The following is a 25394-nucleotide window of genomic DNA, read 5'->3' as shown; positions in this document are numbered from 1 at the left end:
AAAAAAGGAAGTTGAGACTTGTCATTTCGGTAGATAAATATATATAAATACATAGTGAAAATAAGTGTATGTCTTGGTAGTAAATAATCATGTCAAAACGAACGAAAAGAATACATGTAATGTGCAGTTGAGTAGAGTAATGAGTAGAGAGAGAGAGGAAAGTGAAGAGGATAGGGATGATGCATCCCATGAGCTCAATGTGGGACAGGAGACATGTACAGATAATAATACAGTTATTGATTTAGAGCCGTTAGGAGATTCAAATACAATGATAAGTAAGGTAAGCAGCATGAGAGAACATAAAGATCTTGAGGTTTCGGAAGTAGATCAGCAAGTTGATCCTCAAAATGGAAATATTAATCAAAAAATGTTTGATATGCTGGTATCAATAAATACTCAAATGGGTGTAATGAATGGAAGACTTGGTTCACTAGAAAAAGATAATAAGCAATTAAAAGAGGACAATCAAAAGTTAAATGAAAAATTTGAGGCCAAATTTGGTTCATTAGAAGTTAAAATGGATTCTTTGGAAAGCAAACTGAACACCTTTGATTATAAACTGGAAAATACTAAGAAAGAATTAAAGGCGGACTGGGAGACTCAATTAAATGCGAAATTTGGAGAACTAGATGTAGAGTTTTCTAACACCTTAGAAAGGCAATATAATAATTTAATGGAAAAACTTCATGACGTAGAAAAGAAATATGAGGTAGTTTCGAAGAGTTATGATGGCCTGTCCAATAGGATGGTTAAGTGTGAAAGCAGCTGTTTCAATTCTAGCGCACAGATAGAAGAGCTTTCGAAACAAATAGTCGAGTTTGAGTCTGATGCTCGTAAGGGGATTGACAAGTATTTAGTAGATCAAACTAAAAGACTTGACGAAGATCTAACTGAATGGATAGAAATAAAAGGAAATGAAATTGTAGACAAGGTTAAGACTACTATTGGATCCCAGCCAAATGAAAATATCAATGAGCACCTAAGTAGAAATGATGAATTAATTAAGCTCTTCACTAGCGAAATTCAGAAAATAAAAGAGAAAATAGTTGATGAGTTACCTAAATGGCAAAAGGAAACCAATCATAAATTGGTGGAGTTAGAACGAAAGTCATCACAAAATTTGTTGACAGAGGACGAACGTTCGGAGAATAGGTCGAAAAACAACCGAACATGTGATAATACGAAGTACAATTGTGGTGAAAATTTGCATTGGGAAGTTGATGATTCGGTTGGTAAAGATGATGATTCTTTTGGTCAGCGAGGATATTTGTCTTCTTTAAAGGTGGAGAACAGCATTTTTAAAAGTAGACAATTCCCAACATTCTCCACTGAAAAGAACAACCTGCATCCGAAAATCTTTATCAATAATTTCAAAAGAATATTTCCGCGTAGCTGGTCAGAACACGACCGACTTCAATTTATAGTATCCAAAATTACTGGAGAAGCCGCATTATAGGCCGCCGAAGTAAGTGAAAGTTGCCATACTTGCGCTGAGTTTGAACAACTTTTTTTGGCTAAATACTGGTCGTCGAGTAAACAAGAGAAATTAAGAAAAGAGGTTTGCCAACCTGAGTATTTTAACAGTAAAAGGAGTACTTTAAGGCAATATTTTGAAAAGTACATAAATAAGACACGTTATTGGAGTGATCCAATTTCTCACAAGGAAGTGATCAGAATTTTGAAGGGAAGGTTGCCCATAAATATACGTGAAAAGTTAATATATGTTCCTGACCACGATGTAGAACAATTCTTGTCGGTGATTGACTCTATAGATATGATTATGGAAGACGCAAGACAAATGAGTAGTAATCAAATGTCGACTCACACTCATAGTAATACGAATAATTATAATAATAATTTAACGTATGATAATAATAATACCGAAAACCAGGTCAAACCCGCATCACAGGAGCGTGGACAATCTTCATCCTATGGTTGCAATAAAAACAATGATTATAATATATATAGAAGAGATACTTACTGTGCTAGAGGTAAACCTCCATATGGTGACGCGAATGTGCATAGTAATGATATTAATAAGAGTAACAGGTACCCAAGTGATAAACCCAATTGCATTCGACCTTGGAAAAATAATTCGAAGCATAATGTTCATCGACAGGATGGAACAAATGCCTCGAGTCCTCATCCAGCACAAGGAGTTATACCAATGGGCGAAGGAGCCTCCAATGTGCGACGGGGTGAATACCATAACTCGGATCATACTGTACGGATTGTGGAAGTTCATGAACCCCCACCGATGACTCAACGAGATAGATTAAACTAATACCAGTCACCAAATGCCTTCCTAGGGTGACTGGAAAGGAGAAGGAAGGCAGGCATCAATTTGAAGTGAGAGTATTAAGGTACAATAATGATCAGGATATAAGGAATGAGTTAATTGAAGAAAAACCTGAAGTTTCTAATAAATGCGGACAAATTTTACAGGCAATAATTCCAACAAGTATAAATAATGTTGATGTTGAAATATTAATTGATACTGGAGCAACTATTAGTGTCATGACATTGGACTGTTTAAAACAGATAAGCCGAGGGGTAAAAATGCCCACTTTTCCTATCACAGGATGTACCATGTCTGGCGCATTCAGCGCAAAAATGCAAAAAGTTGTGAAACAGGTACGTGTTGACGTTACAATACAGGGGGCTCAAATAGAAAGTACATTCCTAGTTGTTCCTAAAATGACAGTACCATGTATCTGGGGTTTGGATTTTTTATGTGAGACCGGTGCAATCATTAATTTAGAGAAAGGTGAATGTATATTTAATTCCAATGGTAATGTTTTGACAACCACCCTGAGAAACGGCCGAGTAATTCCAAATCAATTGTGTATGAATCTAATGGTAAAATATGTCAGTATTGATGATGAAAATGTGTATGATATATGCCTTATTGAATGTTCTGAAGAAATGATGGATAAAATGTCATTGCAGGAAAAGGTGTTAGAATCAGAATATTTATCTGTTATCCAAAGGGATGAACTGTACTACTTGTTGGAAGCATATCAGTCAATTTTTAGTAAACGTCCGGGTATAATAAAAGACTTTGAATACCATATAAAGACGTATGCACATAAACCCTTTCGTCGTACTTCCTATTCTATCCCATGGACAAAGAAAGAAGTAGTCAGAAAGGAAATCAATAAAATGTTAGAATGGGGTATTATTGAGCCCTCAGATTCTGAATATTGTAACCCTCTTGTGGCGGTAATTAAACCCAATGGTGACATCAGATTGGTGTTGGATGCCAGAGAGATCAATAAGATCATTATACCTGTACAAACGCGACCAGAGAACCTAGAAGAGTTAGTACAAAAGTTTTATGGTGCCCGCTTCTTAACCTCTTTGGATATGCGTAGTTCATATTGGCAAACGAGAGTATCGAAAGAATCTAGAAAATATACTGCATTCGTTTTTCTAGGCCGAAGCTACCAGTTTACCGTCATGCCATTTGGGTTGAAAATAAGCGGTGGTGTTTTCATATCGGCATTAGATACCGTACTGGGCAGAGACCTTTTGAATGAAGTTACTTTATATGTGGATGATTTGCTAATTGCTTCTGAAACTTGGGAGGAACATTTGGACTTATTAAGAAGAGTTTTTGCGAAATTTTTGGAATACGGAGTTACTGTAAATTTGAGAAAATCCAAGTTTGCTCATAACCAATTGAAATTTCTTGGACATATAATCACTCCTGAAGGGATAAAACCAAATCCCAAAAAGATGGATGCGATTAACAGATGTGCTTATCCAAAGAATAGAACGGAATTAAAGTCATTTATCGGCTTAGTTTCATTTTTTCGACGATTTTTACCCAATCAGTTAGGAAGCCAAGACTGTTTGTTACGGCTGTTAAGAAAAAATTTCATGTGGGAGTGGAATTCCGAATGCACGCAAGCTTTTGATAACATCCGCAATGCTTTGACTAATGCTCCACTGTTACATCATCCGAGACTTGATCAACATTTTTATATTGCTGCGGATGCTTCTGAAACAGGATTGGGTGCCACTCTTTTCCAGATGGACAATCCAGAAGATATCAGTACCATCAAGATAATTGGGTTTGCCAGCAGAACACTCTCTAGCTGTGAACGTGCATATTGTACTACTGAATTGGAAGTACTGGCCGTGGTCTGGTCCCTTAGAAAGTTTCGCTATTTTGTATATGGAAAGAAGATCATTGTATTCTGCGACCACAAAGCTTTATCTTTTATTTTAACAGGAAGGATGTTCCATTCACGTTTAACCCGGTGGGCCTTGCTACTGCAAGAATATGATATTACGCTCAAATACATCAGAGGGAAAGACAACATCATAGCCGATGCTCTTTCAAGACTACCAAAAAGAAAGAATGACGACGAGTGTGAAGAACGGACTATTGACTTTAAAGTCATGAATTTATCAAGGCAATATTGTGAGAGGCAGATTTCACAGGTATCTCGAAGTCTTCCACAACTGCAAGAAGATGATAAGTTGTGGAAAGCCATTAGGCATGCTGTTGAAAGCAAAACGCTAAGTCACTCTCAAGAACAGTATCAATTAAAATCCGGAATATTGTATCGGAGGAAGGATGAAGAAGATGTTTCGAAAGTTTGTGTTCCAAATAAATATTTAGAATCACTAGTATGGTACACTCACTTGAATTGGGGTAATTTTGGTTCCGCTAAATGTACAGCCAAACTAGCACAATACTGCTATCATCCAAATTTGGGACGTATAGCTACAAATATTATTAAGAAGTGCAAAATATGTCAGAAGGCGAAACCCATAAACTATTGTCGGAAGATAGAATTACATCCTATCATCCCACAACAACCTTTAATGTTGGTGTCATGTGATGTCTGTGGGCCATGTCCCATGACACGTGGACGGTTAAAATATGTATTGGCTCTCTATGATCTCTTTTCAAAATATGTGAAATTATATCCTTTGAAAAATCTCCTCGTTCGACCCATGTTTCGCAAATTTATCAACAACTATATAACTGAGCTTGGCAAACCTATAATGATCTTGACAGACAATGCTGCTTATTATACAAGCAAAGTATGGAGAGACACTATGAAAGAACAAGGAATCCAGCACATTTACATCTCAAGATTTTACCCTTGTGGAAATCCGGTTGAAAGAATCTTCCGAGAGTTGAACCGATTTTTACGGACGTACATACCCAAACAACATTATAAATGGATCGATTGGATTTATGAATTTGAGAAAGTGTATAATGACTTACCACACTTATCGACAGGTTATTCACCTAACCAAATAGTATTTGGTAAAAGTATTGTGCCAGAATGGATGAAGAAATTACCTGCGATAGAACAAAAGATTACCAAGAAAGAAGATATGGTGAAGAAGGTCTACGAAAACCTGAAGCATCAAGCACAATTGAGAAAAACCCGTTTTGATAAAAATGTGAAGAAAGTAGTCACATATGATGTAGGGGAAGAAATTTTATTGAGAAATCACCCAAAAGCATCAACCAGGAAAAGACTGAATAAGAAATGGCAATATTTATATACAGGTCCATATAAAATAATGAAAATACCTCATGAAGGGAGCTACCTCCTGGCAGATTGTGATACTGATGTAATTAAAGGCTTGTTCCCGCACATAGACCTGAAGAAGTATTATCAATAATGAGCAAAATATAGATTCAAGAAACACTGAATGATACCAAGACTACACTCAGTGGACTAAGTAAAAGCACCAATGGATAAATACGTACTTATACTAACTTACAAAGAAAATTAAAGAATGTACCGACGATTTCCATGAGATACCTTCTTGGTATCAGCAACAATGACGACGCTGAAATACGATTTATCCTCTCACCGAACAGCGAGGATGGATGATTTAAAAGTGGAATTAAGAGGAAAAGAAAAGGACCAAATCCTCTCTGGTTAAACAAGTGGCCTGATAAGGGTTTTGGCCTAGGATGCCAATCGTCGAACCCGGCTGTGATCCCTGCTTTGCACAGTCGGTTGAAGAACTGAGTGGTTCATCCAAGAAAAAAAAATATGGTGTGAATATGAAGTGATTAGTGCGAAGTGTTTATAAGACAACCTATAAACAAATGTGGAATTTAGTTAAGGGCATTTTGTCTAGGCCCATTAACTCAACTTAAATATTGTAGAATGTATGTACTGACTTGTTGAGTGAATCTGAGAGTGAGTGTATTCGCCGAAACAAATACCCTCTCCTGTCACAGTACACAAAAAAATAAGCCTGTTCTGTCTGGAACCCTCTTCAAGACATCACAGTCTGGGGGGCCGTGTAACATTACGAGTCAAGACAGCTGTAACGGAACTTGAATAGCGTAAAGTTATCGTTAAAAACGCACGCCGCGCGATTTGTTACGATTTGGTCGGTCATAATACTAGTAACATGCTTTTGAATACAATAAAAATATAGCGGCGATACCTGTTAAGCGTTATTGGAAATAATATGTAATAAATTAATGAGTAAGGTAGCCGATCCTATAAGAAGAGGTAAAATTGGGCATATTAAGGTGTTTTGCTTTATATCGACTAAGCCGATGATACGGCGTCTTTTTTTTCCGTTTACTCTTAAAAAAAAAAGTAACGAAGTGCTAATTGTGCGTTGTGAAAAATATAGGGGCGAATTTTAAATAGCTACAGTGTATAATCAGACTAACAAATGGACATTCAGTTACGCGAAATAGCGGACAGCGAAGTGTGGTCATTAAATTGAGCACACCCACAGGGCGGTCAATTCCGGGATAAGTCTATTCGCATCTCACGAGGGACGCGGTATTGAGACCGGTTTTTTTTTTTTTATTATATCACGGAGAGCGGGTTTCAATTTATAAAAAGGAGAAAAGCTGTATCATTATCATTGACTGTTGGTGTTAAACAACCAAAACTGTTCATCAAAGGGTTTCGGCGAATGAGTGGTGAATGCGAAATGAAACTGTGAACGAAGTTATGTTAAATAAAGCAGAAGAGGCAAGACAGTTTGGTCGTATCTGTTATTATTCCATAAACCGTAACATTTCTTCTCGTTGTACGAAGCCTTTATAGACGATAGTTATGACAATTTGCTTTGAAGGGATCTCGTTACGAGTTAAGTTTTGGGGACCTGGTCAACAGGGGATAGTTCGTAGATCTTAACTACTGCAGCTATTCTGGAATCAGGTGCTACCGTGACCGTTGTGTGTTGTCAATGGCTTAAGGTCATCATATCTCATGCTCTAAGATCGACGCGCCTTTCCTCTTGGTATAACGGTGTCTCACGGTAACAACGACAACGCCGACGGCGAAGGAAGATACGGTAGAGTACGACCAAACTACAATTAAATTGGCGACTTCGTGTCTGGACGCACTGTTATATGTACTATATTGTCTTCCTTTGTTAAATGTTTATTGGATACTACAAACTGGATACAAGATCGCAATACATAGAAGTAAGACGAATTGTATGTCGCTGCAATCGCGGATACAAGGCAAGGCATCGCATCTTCACATCAGCAATCTTACGCAAGCGCTTCGTATTATTGTAGCTTGCTTGGTAGATATATCACAATTTTCCGTTTCCGTAGCAGTGATTTTAAGCCACATCGCGGTTTCCAAAATTATTTTCATTATTTGCACAGTGCAAAATAGTTTTATCAGTCACAATATGGCCGGCTTTAGTTCTGTGCGACGTAATATGGCGTGCAGCCATAGTGTTCAAAATCCACCATTACTTACGACAATTATTTTCTTGTTCAGACATTGTCGCACAGCGAGATTAATTTTTACATTTATTCTGATTACACATACGAGTTTCAATTTTTATTATGTCATACACTACGAGTGGCATGGTATTGACCCAGGCCCCCACAACCGCACGAGTGGTCAACTGTGAAGAGCAGACAAATTGAATAGCTAGGCGGCGGCCATTAGAGTGGTAAACTGACGCGCGGAGTTCGAATGTTTATACATCGCTTTTGGTTATAAAATGCCTTCCCTTGAGTTAGGTCACAAACATAATGCCTCATTTAAATACTTTACTACAATATACTTTTTAATTTACGAACAAACAGCAGCTAGTCACTGTTTATGAATTTATCTTACGTACTACATGGAATCTGCCGTAGCTAAAAGTTATGTCCTGGACCCCTAGCATTTTTCGTAGTTCATTTACGATAGATGTACGCAAAATGCATCAAAATACTCGAAGATTTGCCCACTATATAAATAGATATTTTCTGACTCTACCTTGCTTTAGATTTTATGACGAGAAGCGCGTTTTATATGGCATAGTGCTTTGGCAACTCACGACCAAATTATCAAGTTTCAACCTAATCTAGACCATGAAAACACTACCGATCAGCCAACTTTCTTCAAAATGATCAGAACATATAAAATGGTATTCTGTCGGTCGGAAATCTTGCCTCCTGACAGCGTGTAACCATTTTTGTAACAGCTGTGGTTTTGAGAAACGAAACCTGTAAATAGATGCACAGACATTATGCTAATACCGTGTTACAAAAACATTTATTAAGCAACTGCACTGACATACAAAACAACTTAAAATATTCACATACCTGTGAAATGTAATATTCGTTCCTTTCTCGAATTTATTTGTACAATTAATCGCTGCACAACTCCTCACCATTGTACTTCTTTTGATTGGAACGTACAGACAGTAGAATTACGAGTAACAAATACTGTATGTACGCCCCAACAAATATACAACGTTGAATCTGGGTCTTCATACACAACAATACTACATAACACATCAGACTACAACCACTATAATGGCGTCCAGCCGAAGGTTCAAATTATCCCGCGACTGCAGCGCCATCAGTGAGTCTAGTTATTTTTTACAAGGTCTTTGTATTGACCAGAAAACAATTGGCAAAGATGGACAACCAGAGACTGCAAAAACAGACACAATCCGACTCTGACATGCCATTGAATAATAAAAGTGACGTTACGGTTGACTCGAATAGTAATGAGCGGCATATTATTGACTATTCTGGTGACGTAAATTTAGAAAATCGACCGTCTACCAATAATATGCCTAAATCTAGTTCCGAGTTCCATTTTGGTGTCTGACTCATGTCTAAAGACATAGCGGGGGCGGAACAGTTGCACGTCACTAGTATTGCCAGTATGTTCGATGCTATTATGAAACAGGTGAACGAACAAAAACACATGCTGACTGACAACAAAAATCAGATGGAATCTATTCAGAATCAAATGACACAACATAAATAGGGCGTTGACGCACGTATCGACCAACAGGTGACGACTATACGCGCCACTTTGAAAACAGCTCATGACAAGATGAAAACACAAGATGAAATTAAATCAGATTTAGCAGCACTTAAAACGTCAAGCGACACTTTGTGTAGCCGTGATGAGTTGATAAATAATAGATTGACTGGACAAGTGCTTACATAAGAACAAGAAAACGCAAAAAAAGATTTGACATATATACAAGCACAAGTAAACAATCTCAGTAAAACACGCGAATCCGTAGTTACTCAGATTAAATCTTATCCGGCAATGCATGATGATACAAAAACACGTATTGCCCATGCCGAAAACAAGGTTCAAACGGCTCGGAGCACTATGGGACTTAACATCGGAGGTCATCAGTCCCCTAAAACAAGGTTGATACAAAACTTCCTGGCAGATTAAAACTGTGTGCCGGACCGAGACTCGAACTCGGGACCTTTGCGTTTCGCGGGCAAATGCTCTACCAACTGAGCTACCCAAGCACGACTCACACCCCGTCCTCACAGCTTTACTTCTGCCAGTACCTCGTCTCCTACCTTCCAAACTTTACAGAAGCGAACCTTGCAGAATTAGCACTCCTGAAAGAAAGGATATTGCTGAGACATGGCTTAGCTGTTTTAATCTGCCAGGAAGTTTCATATCAGCGCACTCTCCGCTGCAGAGTGAAAATCTCATTCTGTAAGGTTGATACAATTGACAAACAGCTTCCTGATAAAGTAAGGTTACGCACTGACAACTATTTCTCATGCAACAGTAGAGAATGTCACACTTGGGTACAACAAAAAGAGTGCTTACAAGAAAAATTGCCTGCTGTTGTCCACCACACTGTCGCCGGACTTATAAATAACAACAAACACGTAGTTACTCAAGCAGCACGAATTACCACTGCGCAATCGAAACAGTTACGAACAACCAGCGTGCAACGACAGTAATAGCAACCTAAACATGTTGTTGTTGTTGTGGTCTCGAGTCCAGAGACTGGTTTGATGCAGCTCTCCTTGCTACTGTATCCTGTGCAAGCTTCTTCATCTCCCAGTACCTACTGCAACCTACATCTTCCTGAATCTGTTTAGTGTATTCATCTCTTTTTCTCCCTCTACGGTTTTTACCCTCCACGCTGCCCTTCAATACTAAATTGGTGATACCTTGATGCAACAGAATATGTCCTACCAACCGGTCCCTTCTTCTAGTCAAGTTGTGCAACAAATTTATCTTCTCCCCAATTCTATTCAATACCTCCTCATTAGTAATGTGATCTACCCATCTAATCTTCAGCATTCTTCTATAGCACCACATTTCGAAAGCTTCTATTCTCTTCTTGTCTAAATTCGGAGTAGGAATTAAAATCCACGTTTCACTTCCATACATCACTACACTGCATGCAAATTCATTCAGAAAAGACTTGATGACAAAAATCTATAGTCGATGTCAACAAATTTCTCTTCTTCAGGAACAGTTTTTTTGCTATCGACAGTCCACATTTCATATCCTCCCTACTACGACCATAATCAGTTATTTTGCTCCCCAAATAGCAAAACTCATTTACTACTTTAAGCTTCTCATTTCCTAATCTAATTCCCGCAGCATCACCCGACTTCATTCGACTACATTCCATTATCCTCGTTTTGCTTTTGTTGATGTTCATCTTATATCCTCCTTTCAAGACACTGTCCATTCCGTTCAACTGCTCTTCCAGGTCCTTCGCTGTCTCTGACAGAATTACAATGTCATCGGCAAACCTCAAAGTTTTTATTTCTTCGCCATGGATTTTAATTCCTACTCCGTATTTTTCTTTTGTTTCCTTTACTGCTTGCTCTTTATACAGATTGAATAACATCGGGGATATGGTACCACCCTGTCTCACTTCCTTCCCAACCACTGCTCCCTCGACTCTTATAACTGCCGTCTGGTTTCTGTAAAAATTGTAAATAGCCTTTTGCTCCCTGTATATTACCCCTGCCACCTTCAGAATTTGAAAGAGAGTATTCCAGTCAACATTGTCAAAAGCTTTCTCTAAATCTACAAATGCTAGAAACCATGGTTTGCCTTTCCTTAATCTATTTTCTAAGATAAGTCGTAGGGACAGTATTGCCTCACATGTTCCAACATTTCTACGGAATCCAAACTGATCTTCCCCGAGGTCGGCTTCTACCACTTTTTCCATTCGTCTGTAAAGAATTCGTGTTAGTAATTTGCAGCCGTGGCTTATTAAACTGATAGTTCGGTAATTTTCACATCTATCAACACCTGCTTTCTTTGGGATTGGAATTATTATATTCTTCTTGAAATCTGAGGGTATTTCGCCTGTCTCATACATCTTGCTCACCAGATGGTAGAGTTTTATCAGGGCTGGCTCTCCCAAGGCTATCAGTAGTTCCAGTTGGATGTTGTCTACTCCCGGGGCCTTGTTTCGGCTTAGGTGTTTCAGTGCTCTGTCAAACTCTTCACGCAGTATCATATCTCCCATTTCATCTACATCCTCTTCCATTTCCATAATATTGTCCTCAAGAACATCGCCCTTGTATAGACCCTCTATATACTCCTTCCACCTTTCTGCTTTCTTTTCTTTGCTTAGAACTGGGTTTCCATCTAAGCTCTTGATATTCATGCAAGTGGTTCTCTTTTCTCCAAAGCTCTCTTTAATTTTCCTGTAGGCAGTATCTATCTTACTCCTCGTGATATATGCCTCTACATCCTTACATTTGTCCTCTAGCCATCCCTGCTTAGCCATTTTGCACTTCCTGTCGATCTCATTTTTGAGAAGTTTGTATTCCTTTTTGCCTGCTTCATTTACTGCATTTTTGTATTTTCTCCTTTCATCAATTAAATTCAATATCTCTTCTGTTACCCAAGGATTTGTATTAGCCCTCGTCTTTTTATCTACTTGACCCTCTGCTGCTTTCACTATTTCATCTCTCAAATCTACCCATTCTTCTTCTACTGTATTTCTTTCCCCCATTCTTGTCAATTGTTCCCTAATGCTCTCCCTGAAACTTTCTACAACCTCTGGTTCTGTCAGTTTATCCAGGTCCCATCTCCTTAAATTCTCACCTTTTAGCAGTTTCTTCAGTTTTAATCTACAGTTCATAACCAATAGATTGTGGTAAGAGTCCACATCTGCCCCTGGAAATGTCTTACAATTTAAAACCTGGTTCCTATATCTCTGTCTTATAATTAAATAATCTATCTGACACCTTCCAGTATCTCCACGCTTCTTCCATGTATACAGCCTTCTTTCATGATTCTTGAACCAAATGTTAGCTATGATTAAGTTATGCTCTGTGCAAAATTATACCAGGCGGCTTCCTCTTTCGTTCCTTGCTCCCATTCCATATTCACCTACTAGGTTTCCTTCTCTATCTTTTCCTACTATCTGATTCCAGTCACCCATGACTATTAAATTTTCGTCTCCCTTCACTATCTGAATTATTTCTTTTATCTCATCATACATTTCATCAATCTCTTCGTCATCTGCGGAGCTAGTTGGCATATAAACTTGTACTATGTGGTAGGCGTGGGCTTCGTATCTATCTTGGCCACAATAATGCGTTCACTATGCTGATTGTAGTAGCTTACCCGCATTCCTATTTTTTTATTCATTATTAAACCTACTCCTGCATTACCCCTATTTGATTTTGTATTTATAACCCTGTATTCACCTGACCTGAAGTCTTGTTCCTCCTGCCACCGAACTTCACCAATTCCCACTAGATCTAACTTTAACCTATACATTTCCCTTTTTAAATTTTCTAACCTACCTGCCTGACATTCCACGCTCCGACCCGTAGAACGCCAAATTTTTTTGTCCTGATATCAACGTCCTCCTGAGTAGTCCCCGCCCGGAGATCCGAATGAAGGACTATTTTACCTCCGGAATATTTTACCCAAGAGGACGCCATCATCATTTAACCATACAATAAAGCTGCAAGCCCTCGGGAAAAATTATGGCTGTAGTTTCCCCTTGCTTTCAGTCGTTCGCAGTACCAGCACAGTAAGACCGCTTTGGTTGGTGTTACAAGGCCAGGTCAGTCAATCATCCAGACTGTTGCCCTTGCAACTACTGAAAAGACTGCTGCCCCTCTTCAGGAACCACACGTTTGTCTGGCCTCTCAACAGATACCCCTCCGTTGTGGTTGCACCAACGGTACGGCTATCTGTATCGCTGCGGCACGCAAGCCTCCCACCAACGGCAAGGTCCATGGTCCATGTGGGGGACCTAAACATACAGTTTGGCAATGAATGCAAGTACATTGATGACGCATACACACCGCACACTACTTACAACAACAACAGTACGCACCTCTGCATGACACACTGCATTGCAGTCGTGATAATTATCAACAACATTTTCCTTGCCATTCGCCAGTTGAACCTTACAGTAATCATTCTGAAACTAAACATTACTTTAATGCCAAGGAAGAGGAGAGCCTCATAAAACACAGACAATTTCAGCCATTTATACCTGAAAAAAGAATCGTACATCCTGTCATCTCTCTTAAAGCCTTCAGAAATGCATTTCCTCGTACGTGGAGTGACCGTAAGAGGATATCTTATGTTGTCGGCTGTATCCAAGGCGACGCAGCTGTATGGGCGTATAATGAAGCCGACAGATGCGTCACATACGAAAAATTTGAGATAGCCTTTTTATCTAAATTTTGGTCACAATCTGTACAGCAACGACTTCGTAGGCAGATTGTGGACCCTGAGCCATTCAATCCTAAGCACGGCAATTTGCGCTGGTATTTTGAGAAATATTTAATATGGGACATTTCCATGACGAGCCGGTTGCAACGCGCGACATCCTCCGCGCATTGAAGGGAAGGCTGCCGTTTATTATCAAAGAAAAACTTATGCACATCCGAGACAACGACGCAGAGTATTTTCTCACAGTGTTCGATTCTGTTAATATGCTTTACGAGGACCAGCGTTCCGTACGCCAAAACCATTGCTACAATGTTTACACCAGCGCCATGCAGGGTAGCCAACCCAATTCCTGTGCGCCGGCTGCTGTCGGACACGCAAGCCAACAGAATCACTCGCTTTAAATAGCAAACGTATATACACAAAACAACCAACATGCTCAACACAGCACAAACAGAAATTGTAACACTTCTTATTCTACTGGCGGCAATTCAAATAAGAGACAGTGCACCAACAACTACAACAGTAATAATAATTATCAGAACGGTAACAAAAATGTTAAGAGAAACAAAAATAACTATCTATCCCCCCAAACCAGCAACAGAAGACGTGGTGTAACAACAACTATGCTGCTCAGTATCAACATACTGCGGCACCACCACAGCAAAACAATAACATAGGCCAGTGGCAATTGTCGCCGCCACAAATGCAGACTCAAAACTGGAATGCATCTACGAACCCGTAGGTGAGTCAAAGTATGAAAATGCAACGGCCGCCAAAGTTCGGGGGCTGGAATACACAATACCCAGATGAAAATATTATCGAAGTAACTAGTGGTACTCCACCTCCGTCTGTGCCTGCACCTACTGTGGCTGTGGCTGTGGAAGATTTGGGGGGGGGGGGGCGACTTCAATTTAAATTTATTATTTGACTCATCCACTTTGCAACAGCACAATGATCATGTACCTGACAGTTGTATATAGCAACCATTATTATTCATAAGGTATAATCATGACGAAAACTTGTCTAATGAACTGTTACAAGAGAGCACACAATGTCGTTCATTATCCAATGAAATTGTTTTGGCCTCAGCTACTGGTGCTGTGGGTGGTATTCCCACTACTATTATTCTGGACACAGGAGCGGCTGTTAATGACTTGTCCTATGAATTTTACAAGAAAATGTGTGAGTTCGAACCCGTACCAAAGTATTCTGTCCAGAACTGTAAAATTTTAACTGCCTTAGGCAAATAAGGCTTCTAGGGTCAAGAAACAGGTATTTGTGACAGTCAAGGTAGGTAATGGAATCGCACAGTGGCCATTCCTCGTCATCCAAAACCTGGTCACTAATTTATTTTATGTTTAGACATATTGTGCGAGAAGGACAGCACTATTGGCTTCTCCCAACCTAAATGTATACTTAGAGATAAGGACAGAGAAATTTCAATTGACCTGGATACCAGGACTCTGAAACACGATAAATATTGTACAGGGTACAAGATTCAGTTAATACAGGACACTGATGACGTTGACACACAACCACAGGCACCTGATGCCGAGTTTGAGGACTTGAGAACTTTAACTAGTAATAAGTTATCAGAAACCACAGATGTCACACATGATGAACTTTATGTTTTGTCCAAGTATATACAAGTATTTAGCAAATGACCAGTTGTAATCAACACATTTGTGTATAAAATAGAAGTTAAGCCTCACTAGATTTTCTTCCACAGAACCCATAATGTGCCACTATCCCAACGACCCGCTGTGTGGCACGAGTTGAAACAAATGTTAAGAGTGGAAAATCATCGAACCTTCCACGTCATCTTACTGCAGCCGTTTACTTGTAAAGAAACCCAACGGAAATATCAGAGTTGTTTTGGATGCTCGTGCAATTAATGAGATTATTTTACCTGTTCACACGAAACCTGAGAATTTGGAGGATCAGCTCCAGAAATTTTTAGATTCTAAGTATTTTCGTATGACAGATCTGAGCAATTCGTTCTGGCAGGTTGCAATCACGCCAGGTTCTAGAAAGTATACTGCATTTATATTCGGAGAGTGAACCTATCATTTTTGTGTCCTTCCCTTCAGTCTGAACGTCAATTCAGGCATGTTTATCTCCGCATTGGGTACTGTGCTTGGTGATGAATTGGTTGAATCAGTTACTCACTACAATGACGACCTGCTCATAGCTAGTAAAGCTGAACACTATGATACTTTGCAAAAGATCCTGCATAAATTCGCACAAGCTGGAGTGACAGCAAATCTCAAAAAGTCAAAATTTGCTCTTGCAGTGAAATGAAGTATCTTAGACATATTATTAATGCTCAAGGTATACAACCAGAACCAGGTAAGTTAGACGCAATCAGGAATTTTCCTAGTTCACGGACTAGAAAGCAATTGATATCTTTCCTTGGGCTTTGTTCTTTCTTTCGACAATTTTTACCATACCACCTTTTAAACAGCCAGCATCTATGGAACCTACTCAAAAAGAATCAGATATTGATATGATCTGACCAGTGTCAAAGACTTTGATAGTATTAAGCATGCTTTGGCTAACGCAAACATTTTGGATCACCCTGATTTTAATTAAGATTTTTGTATAACATGTGATGCCTCATCCTATGTACATTCCTCACATGGGAAAACCAAAAGCTATTTTATCCGACAATGCTGCATGCTGTACTGGGTACAAGTGGCGTACATTTCTCAAAGACAATAGTATTAAGAATATTTTTATCGCAAGGTATAGTCCCCAGTGTAATCCCACTGTACGTGTTTTCCGTGAGATTTATGAGAACCTACATTTCCACCAAACATACTAATTGGGTAACTTATTTGTCTTTATTTGAAGAGGTACACAACAACCTCAGTGTTTGTGAAACTCTGTACACTCCTAATGAGCTCATGTTCGATCGCAAAGAAGATAACGATTGGACAACGCCGTTACCAAAACTTTCATTTCAGCGAACAACAAACGATGAAAAGGTAGCGGAAGCCTGTGCGAAGCTGTCTGTGGAAGCCAGAATTAGGAACAAAACTTATGCGCCCACTGTCAAGAGAAAGCAGAAATTTAAAGTTGGTATGTTAGTGCTTTTGCGTACTCACGTTGCAGCATCCTAAAACAAACAGAATTATTGGACTATATGCTCACCGTGATCTTAAAGTATACCATGCTCAACAGTAAACACATCTATGGATCATGCTTAAGTTGCACAACTCTTAAATACACTTACCTCAGTACTTCTACAGAGAAGTTATGTAGTATAAGAGTTTTATTTCAGCTGTTCTTGTCAGTAACAGAAGGAGAAAGAAGAGATTCGTCTTCGCCGAATACTTACAGCGGCCACTTAAAATTTTAAAGCAAATTTTATATTAACTTTTATACAGGCGTGAAGAAGATATATTTTCAGTCTACGAGATTGACTGTCTGCACCATCAGTCTTTTATTAATGACTGATTGACGAAAATACTTAATCATTGCATCTAATACACCTAATCTCATGGTATTGAAGCCAAGTGCGGAATTTTTCGATTCACGGCTTCCCTACACCCTTACATTTTCACCTTGAAATCGATTGGATACGCATCTCACCATTGAACAAACTGTTGTAGTTTATGCAGATTAACGCAGCTAAATGACAGGTAACAACTATTTAAGGGACAAAATAAACTTATGCCTTATTCGCACAACACATATTAATACATTTGAATACCAAATTATATTATGTTACCCGATCAACAAACACGGAACATGTATATTCCACAGAGTCTAATGCACTCTGCATATCATATCTTGTGCGCCACTATGCACGTTGGAAAATGTATGTTCACGTATCCCCAACACTTCCCCCTTGAACAAATATTTTTCAGATACTCAGCACTATACCTCCGAGGTTAAACCATAATGTTTCACCAGCTTCTGAAATTTGTCCTTATTGAGATGCTTGGTTAGGAGATCAGATAACATTTCTTCTGTGCATAGATAACTGAGGATTATATCTCCCTCTTCCACATGATGTCTTATAAAGTGATGGCTTATGTCAATATGTTTGGTTACACTGGTGACATTATTTTTTGCAAGTTTAATAGCTCCCATATTGTCACAAAATTCGAGTTGGCTTTAATGTTTGAGCAGATTCTATTTCATTCATCAGGGTACGGATCCAAAGAGCTTCTTGGATACTGGAGAACAAGGCCATATATTCATCTTCTACAGTACTCAAAGCAACAGTTCTTTGTCTAATCATAGCGTGTAGGCTTTCACGGCCGGCGTCTTCAGTAATTAAAACTTCCGGGCTAAGAGGCCGTGGTCCAATAGTAGAAATACTTCTCCCTGACGTTTCGTTGCCAGCTGCGGGCAACATCATCTGAGGTGACGTAGACTCACCTCAGATGATGTTGCCCGCAGCTGGCAACGAAACGTCAGGGAGAAGTATTTCTACTATTGGACCACGGCCTCTTAGCCCGGAAGTTTTAATTACTGAGTTCTTTGTCTCTTACATGACCATGATATCAATCCTCCCATTAGTCTAAAACAACTTCCAGTGATGGAGTGTCTACATTCCAGCTCATTTCCCCAGTATACATCACTGTATCCTTCCAAATTTACATTTCCAGTTTTAGAATATTTTAACTTGTAATCAGCAGTCCCATTTAAATATCTGAATATTCTCTTGACTGCCATCCAGTACTTTTCTCTCGGATCACTGCAAGACTTGCTTACTGCGTTTGTGGCAAATGCACTGTCTGATCTGGAAGTCTGTGCTAAGTACAGTAGACTTCCTACAGCTTCCAAATAGGGTACACTTTCCTTACATTTCTTGTCATCATCAGTTATTAGTAGTTTGGCATTGTTTTCAATAGGAGTAGAAATATGTTTACAATTTTCCATATTGAACTTTTCTAAGATCTACCTTGTGTACAGAGATTGATCAATCCATAATTCTTCTCTGTTGGCACTTCGTAGAATCTTAATTCCTAAGTATTGATTAATTTCCTCTAAATCATGCATATTAAATTCTGACCGTAACTGTTCTTTAAAAAAGTCCATCTGGCTTTCACTATTGGTTAAAATAAAAAAAAATCTATCCATATGGCCATGATTGCAATTTCTTCATTGCTTCTTTTATGATATATACTAGGATCTGCCTTTGACTGTAACATGCCTAGTTTTATCAGACTTTTATGCAAACATTTATTCCAGCAATGGCCACTTTGCTTTAATCCATAAGTGCCTTTCTTCAAACGCCAAATTCTCCTTTTCCCTTGATAAGGTCGCTTAACTTCATCAGGTGGAATCACATATATTTCCTCTTCCAGTCTTCCATTCAGGTAGGCTGTTTTCACATCCATTTGATGAATTAATAAGTCTTCCTGTACTGTAAGAGCTAAAAGGTATCTTAATGATGAATACTTCACCACTGGTGAGAAAGTTTCATTGTAATCTATTCCTTCTTTCTGGGAATATCCTTAAACTACCAATCTGGCTTTGAATTTTGGTATTGTACTCTCGGGATTTTTAATACTAAACACCCATCTTTTTCTTAGTGTCTTTTTATTCTCAGGCATGTCAACCCATTCATGTGTATCGTTATCCACAAAAGATTGCAACTCCTTTTCAATAACCTTTTTCCAATCTTGAGCATTTGAACTTGCTAAAGCTTCATCAGCTGTAATTGGTTCATTGTTGACTGTTTGGGCAGCATACATTTCATAATCTGGATATTCTTTTGGTTTTGCTATACGTGCAGACCGCCTTAAACTGACTTCCTCTGTTGAATCTTCTTCCTCAATTTGATTCTTGGGTAGCACATCAGCTTCCTTCTTCATTCTCGTCTTCCTCTGTTTCAGTTTCCATCTCTGTTTCAGCACTATCACACATTATTCTTGGTTGTATTACTGTATCATTTTGTAAATACCTCTTACATTACTTGCAGTAGCTACAATATCACCAGAAGGGTCTATCACTTTGGCTCCCTCTACATCGAAGATAACTTTATTACCTTTCTTTACTGTTTCGCTTACTGACAACAAATTAGTTGCAATATTCTTTACATAATGTATGAAAGCCATTGATGGAAGTGAAACATACACGATAACTAGTTTGGACAAGAAGAGAATAGAAGCTTTCGAAATGTGGTGCTACAGAAGAATGCTGAAGATTAGATGGGTAGATCATATAACGAATGAGGAGGTATTGAATAGGATTGGGGAGAAAGAAGTTTGTGGCACAACTTAACTAGAAGAAGGGATCGGTTGGTAGGACATGTTCTGAGGCATCAAGGGATCACCAATTTAGCATTGGAGGGCAGCGTGGAGGGTAAAAATCGCAGAGGGAGACCAAGAGATGAATACACTAAACAGATTCAGAAGGATGTAGGTTGCAGTAGGTACTGGGAGATGAAGAAGCTTGCACAGGATAGAGTAACATGGAGAGCTGCATCTAACCAGTCTCAGGACTGAAGACCGCAACAACAACAATGTATATCATGATCAGTAACAATTTCCTTTTCCCCATTCACAAGCAAATTAAGATCCACTTTTCCTGCGAATACATACCTTAACTTAGATCCGTCAACTGTGGAAATTCCAATGTCAGTCCTTGACTGAACATCGTACAAACCTGACGGAGCTGTGGTAATGTGTACAGATGCTCCTGAATCTAGGAACCATTCTGCATTAGCGTCACTCGCTTTATTAAAAGGGTAAAAAACAGAAAATGCCTTAACTTTATCGGTGGCCTTTCTCTCAGGACTACTAGAATTAACATGCTTCTTTTCTTTTATACTTAATTTTTCGTTACACTTTGAAGCAGTATGTCCAATTTTCTGGCATCTGAAATATCTTATTGGCTTCTTCTTCTCGTACCTAGAGTATAAAGCCGACGCTGTTTCTTTTTCTGAAGCATTAGAATCTGGTTCATTCTTCACGTCCTGTAGAATATTTACTTTAACACTATCCCCTGTAATGGGTATTCCCGAACTTTCCCAACCCATAATCATTGGCGAATATTTCTCTGGTAGTCCAGCTAACAATAAAGTTCCAATCCATTCATCCGCATTTTTCCTCAGGCAACTGGAGATTGCAATTATTTTATTCACATATTCATCAACGCTTTTATACTTATGCAGTCTTGTGGTTATCAGATCACGAAGTAATCCTACTTTTCTGGTTAAACCACCATCTTCAAATGCGTTTTTCAGTTTGTCCATACCTCCTTTGCTGACGTAGTCTTTTTTATGTGAACATAATTCACTGGATCAATCAAAAGGATTAGTTATGATTTCGCCTTCCGATCCTTAGTAGCAAAACTTGATTCCGTAGGTCTCAATTTACCGTTTACGATGTCCCATAAGTCATCCAAACGCAAATACGCCTCAATGGCAAATTTCCAGGTCGCGTAATTTTCGCGCCCTACAAGCAGCTCTATTTGCAGTATCTGGGAAATGTTTGTTCACGTGTCCCCAGTAGTGGGAAAACCTATGTGTCACCCCACATTCCGCCTCGCGGGATTAGCCGAGCGGTCTAGGATGTTGCAGTCATGGACTGTGCGGCTGGTCCTGGGAGAGGTTCCAGTCCTCCTTCGGGCATGGGTGTGTGTGTTTGTCCTTAGGATAATTTAGGTTAAGTAGTGTGTAAGCTTATGGACTGATGACCTTAGCAGTTAAGTCCCATAAGATTTCACACACATTTGAACATTTTGAACCCCACATTCCTTTGTTGCTGGATGTATCCAAGATGGCGGCGATGACGTCATTCAAGATGGCGGATTTTGGCGGGAAGATAGGTCAACTGGGCTAGCTCCACTGACCTAACCCTCCCCAAAAATAGGTGGGAAGTTCAAATTCCAACAGGATAATGTGTCACACCTATGAAAATGGCATGAAAAATAACTTGTCTTTATTATTTAACCGATTTCAAGCAGATTTGTTCGCCACTGGGTCTGGACTCCAACTGGCCTAGTTCATATCCCAGCCACCAGAGAGCGCCACCATGATATCAGATCATGATGCAAGTACAGTTATTCAAGATGTCGGCGGCAAACAGTGTGTCCACCAAGAGGTCCAGAGCCCAACTGGCTTAGTTCATATTGCTGTCACCAGAGGACGCCACCGAGACGTCAGCTTATGACACAAGTACAGTTATTCAAGACGGCTGCATCCACTTTGTACACCACCACGAGGTCTAGAGTCTACTTCATATCGCTGCCAGCAGAAAGTGCCACCGTGACGTCATCCAAGATGGTGGCGCAGACGTCACAGACACACCCCCAGTGACATCAATCAAAATGGCGTATTTTGGCGGGAAAGTGCCACGCCCCCCGCCCCCAGAAAAATGGTGGGAAGTTCAAATTCCAACATGATAATGCATCACACCTATGAAAATGGCGGGAAAAATGGACTTGTCTTTATTATTTAACCAGTTTCAAGCATGTGTGTTCGCCACTGGGCCTGGACTCCAACTGGCTTAGTTCATATCCGTACCATCAGAGGACGCCACCGTGACGCGGCGCAAGAGAGAAAGCTGACGATCCTCAGTGATCTCCTGATGTCACAGACCCGCGAGCAACCGAGCGCTCCCTTCATACACGCTCTGGACATAGTCTTTCGTAAATATTCTAACACTCACATCCCACATCTATCATTTGAATTACCCGAGTACTTAATTCCATTTCAATTTTAATGTATCACTTCGATATTCAATGATCAAATGAGAAGTTCCACATTTTCTCACTATCAGCGCGGTGTTCATTCATGACTTAGCACCCCCCACCCCTAGAATGCTGCACTCCTATTGGCTACTACATTAGTCAGGCCATTCGACTTCATATAGGTAAGAAAAGGTGTTCACTATGCTTTCAACTACCTAGTTTCAACTACTTTTCAAGGCCCAGACAGTCACCTGTTCCTAGGAACCGCCGCCGAGTTGAATCCTGGCAGTGAAGAAAGGTCACTTGGGCTTTCGCTACCAACCTAAGAAAATTGTTGCAAACGAAGTTCACCACCACTAACCTAAGCCTCCAGGGCGCAACCTCATCGCAGGAGTTGCTGGTAAAAGGACTCAGCCCACCCTTGGCTCATGGAGAGAGGAAGGAATGTACTTTATTTATTTGGGCGCAATTTATTTAGGGTTCAAATGGCTCTGAGCACTATAGGACTTAACTTCTGAGGTCATCAGTCCCCTAGAACTTAGAACTACTTAAACCTAACTAACCTAAGGACATCGCTCACATCCATGCCCGAGGCAGGATTCGAACCTGTGACCGTAGCGGTCGCGCGGTTCCAGACCGTAGCACCTAGAACTGCTCGGCCACCCTGGCTGGCACAATTTATTTAGGGATCGAGTATATGTATCATAACATCTCAATCTGTGATCTAAAATTGATTGTAAATGTAGCACAGCTGCCACTACCTAGCCCAACTGCATTGATCGGGACGTGTAATATAGCACTGTACTCGACAGTATCCAGTCACCTCCACATTCGGAGAGAGTTTGCTCTGCTTTCTGTATGTCTGTATATATGCAATTTGGTGCCTTTATTATTTGAGGGAAGATCGATTGTGGTGTGTTGGACACACGTTTGCCTGTTCTCTAGACGTGGGAAAGACCCTAGTTGGTTTGTAAAGAATATTGATCATATGGAATCTGTTAGATGACCGACTTCGGTATTCGAGAGTGCCAATATCAGTTTACTCTACTTGTTTCTAGTTAGTCAATGGTTTACAGCATGCTGCACCTCGCTACAGTTAGTTGTTTGTGGAGAAATAATTCCCAGTCTATATCTTGTGCATTATGTTGCGTTAGCGGTCAGGAGGCTACTGGTGTGTGCTTGATATCGAGAAGTACGGCGGAAATTTATAATATTATGGCGAAAATACGGGTGTTCTTGTAATTGACGAGTCTGGAGATGTCTGTAGAAATGCGAGCAAAAAAGCGGAAACAGTAACGCGTTTGTGCCAAGGGGAAACGAGACTGTCTTTGCGCATCAGTTCTGAGAGTGACTTCGGTTTGCTGATGTAAAGAGGATGATTTGCTATGGTGTAGGATATGAATTGCATGTTTAATAGATCGAGACCGTACTGGGTGATATATTCCCTGATTGGAGATCGGTTTGACGCTCCAATATCCTTGCGAGTATCGTATGTATTTGAAGACCTGCAGACAACTTTCCGATGTTTAGTTGTCGGTGCAAAATGGTGATCAGTGTAAAATTGTTTATTACCACTGAGTGTAGCGTCTGTAGAAAGAAAGAACAGGTTGGGGGTGTATAGATTGAGGGAACTGTAGTTGCAATTTAGCAATCTTTGCAAAATAATGACGGAAAGCCCCAGAAAGAAACGGTTGAAGGTGCTTCGATACTGACGGCGTTAGTAATTCGATCGGTAAATTCGATAAGAGCCAATGACAATGCTCGATTGATTGTGGTGGGATATAGGAGCAGTGAGAACATTTGCATATGTTGAGAGCAGGAAGGCTATCACGTTATGTCCGGGAGGAAGACTGGTTCAAATGGTTCAAATGGCTCTGAGCACTATGTGACTTAACATCTATGGTCATCAGTCCCCTAGAACTGAGAATTACTTAAACCTAACTAACCTAAGGACAGCACACAACACCCAGTCATCACGAGGCAAAGAAAATCCCTGACCCCGCCGGGAATCGAACCCAGGAACCCGGGCGTGGGAAGCGAGAACGCTACCGCACGACCGGAAGACTGGATTGGGCGATATTTTGGTAAACGGGTTCTGTTAGGGTAGAACTTTTAGCGCATACAAGCTGAGACAGCTGGGCCACTATAAAATTAGGGAGAGCTGGACTAGGCTGATATTTTTTTTTCACAAAGCCATGTGACGTAAGAATAACATTGAGAATGTTTTGGATCGCGATGTGTCAGTCACGCTGGGGTAGGTACGTGTGGTTGAACGCGTGTGTCAACACGCTCTGTGCTATTCTGCCTTCAATGGTAAAGAAAAGTGGCGCCTGGAGATGCCTCGAATATGAGACTGGCATGAACACGCTTTGGAATGCTATGACAGTATAACGGTGGCTGTATAGAGGCATGCAACTTTCACCAGTGTTCGAAGATGCCGGCTGGGCGACTGTGACGGAGCGTGCAGGACCCGATCTGCGGCTACCTCACCTCGCGGGGGTTGTGGCGCGTTCGGCTCTAAATGGAGGTCTGGAGTGCTTTGACGGCTGACGGCCGCGTCGACCGTGCGTACGATCACATCATCATCGGTGTCTATCAGATACGAATTTCTCAGGTGTTACATATGAATGGGGGTGCCGACACCTCATGCTTGCGGAAGCCGAGCAGGGGCTTGTGCGCGGTTTGACATCTAACTGGTGCGTCACTTATCGCTACCTCCTGTGTACTCTGCTGGACAGGGGGCAGCGGACTGTGCTTGTGAGTGTTGATTGAATTATTTCGCGAGCGGCTCTGTAGGCCATGCTATGTGCTATTTGGACAGTTTATGAGTACTGA

At 40.2% G+C, this 25394-nt stretch overlaps 1 protein-coding gene and 1 non-coding gene across 2 annotated transcripts; one reads left to right on the top strand and one right to left on the bottom strand.

Moving 5' to 3' along the window:
• Positions 1-289: 289 nt before the first annotated feature.
• On the top strand, positions 290-25109 carry LOC126235401 (uncharacterized). Its single transcript, XM_049944123.1, has 2 exons — positions 290-1253; positions 24985-25109. The coding sequence occupies exons 1-2, from the start codon at positions 290-292 to the stop codon at positions 25107-25109; spliced, it is 1089 nt and encodes a 362-aa protein (XP_049800080.1).
• Positions 9672-9746, bottom strand: Trnar-gcg (transfer RNA arginine (anticodon GCG)). The gene has a single exon. It is a non-coding gene; the product is annotated as a tRNA-Arg (tRNA).
• Positions 25110-25394: the final 285 nt, after the last annotated feature.

The sequence above is a fragment of the Schistocerca nitens genome, chromosome 2 (assembly GCF_023898315.1).
Source record: "Schistocerca nitens isolate TAMUIC-IGC-003100 chromosome 2, iqSchNite1.1, whole genome shotgun sequence".
NCBI lineage: Eukaryota > Metazoa > Arthropoda > Insecta > Orthoptera > Acrididae > Schistocerca > Schistocerca nitens.
The sequence above is the reverse complement of the archived record's forward strand: the minus strand, read 5'-3'. Positions and strand labels throughout refer to the sequence as shown.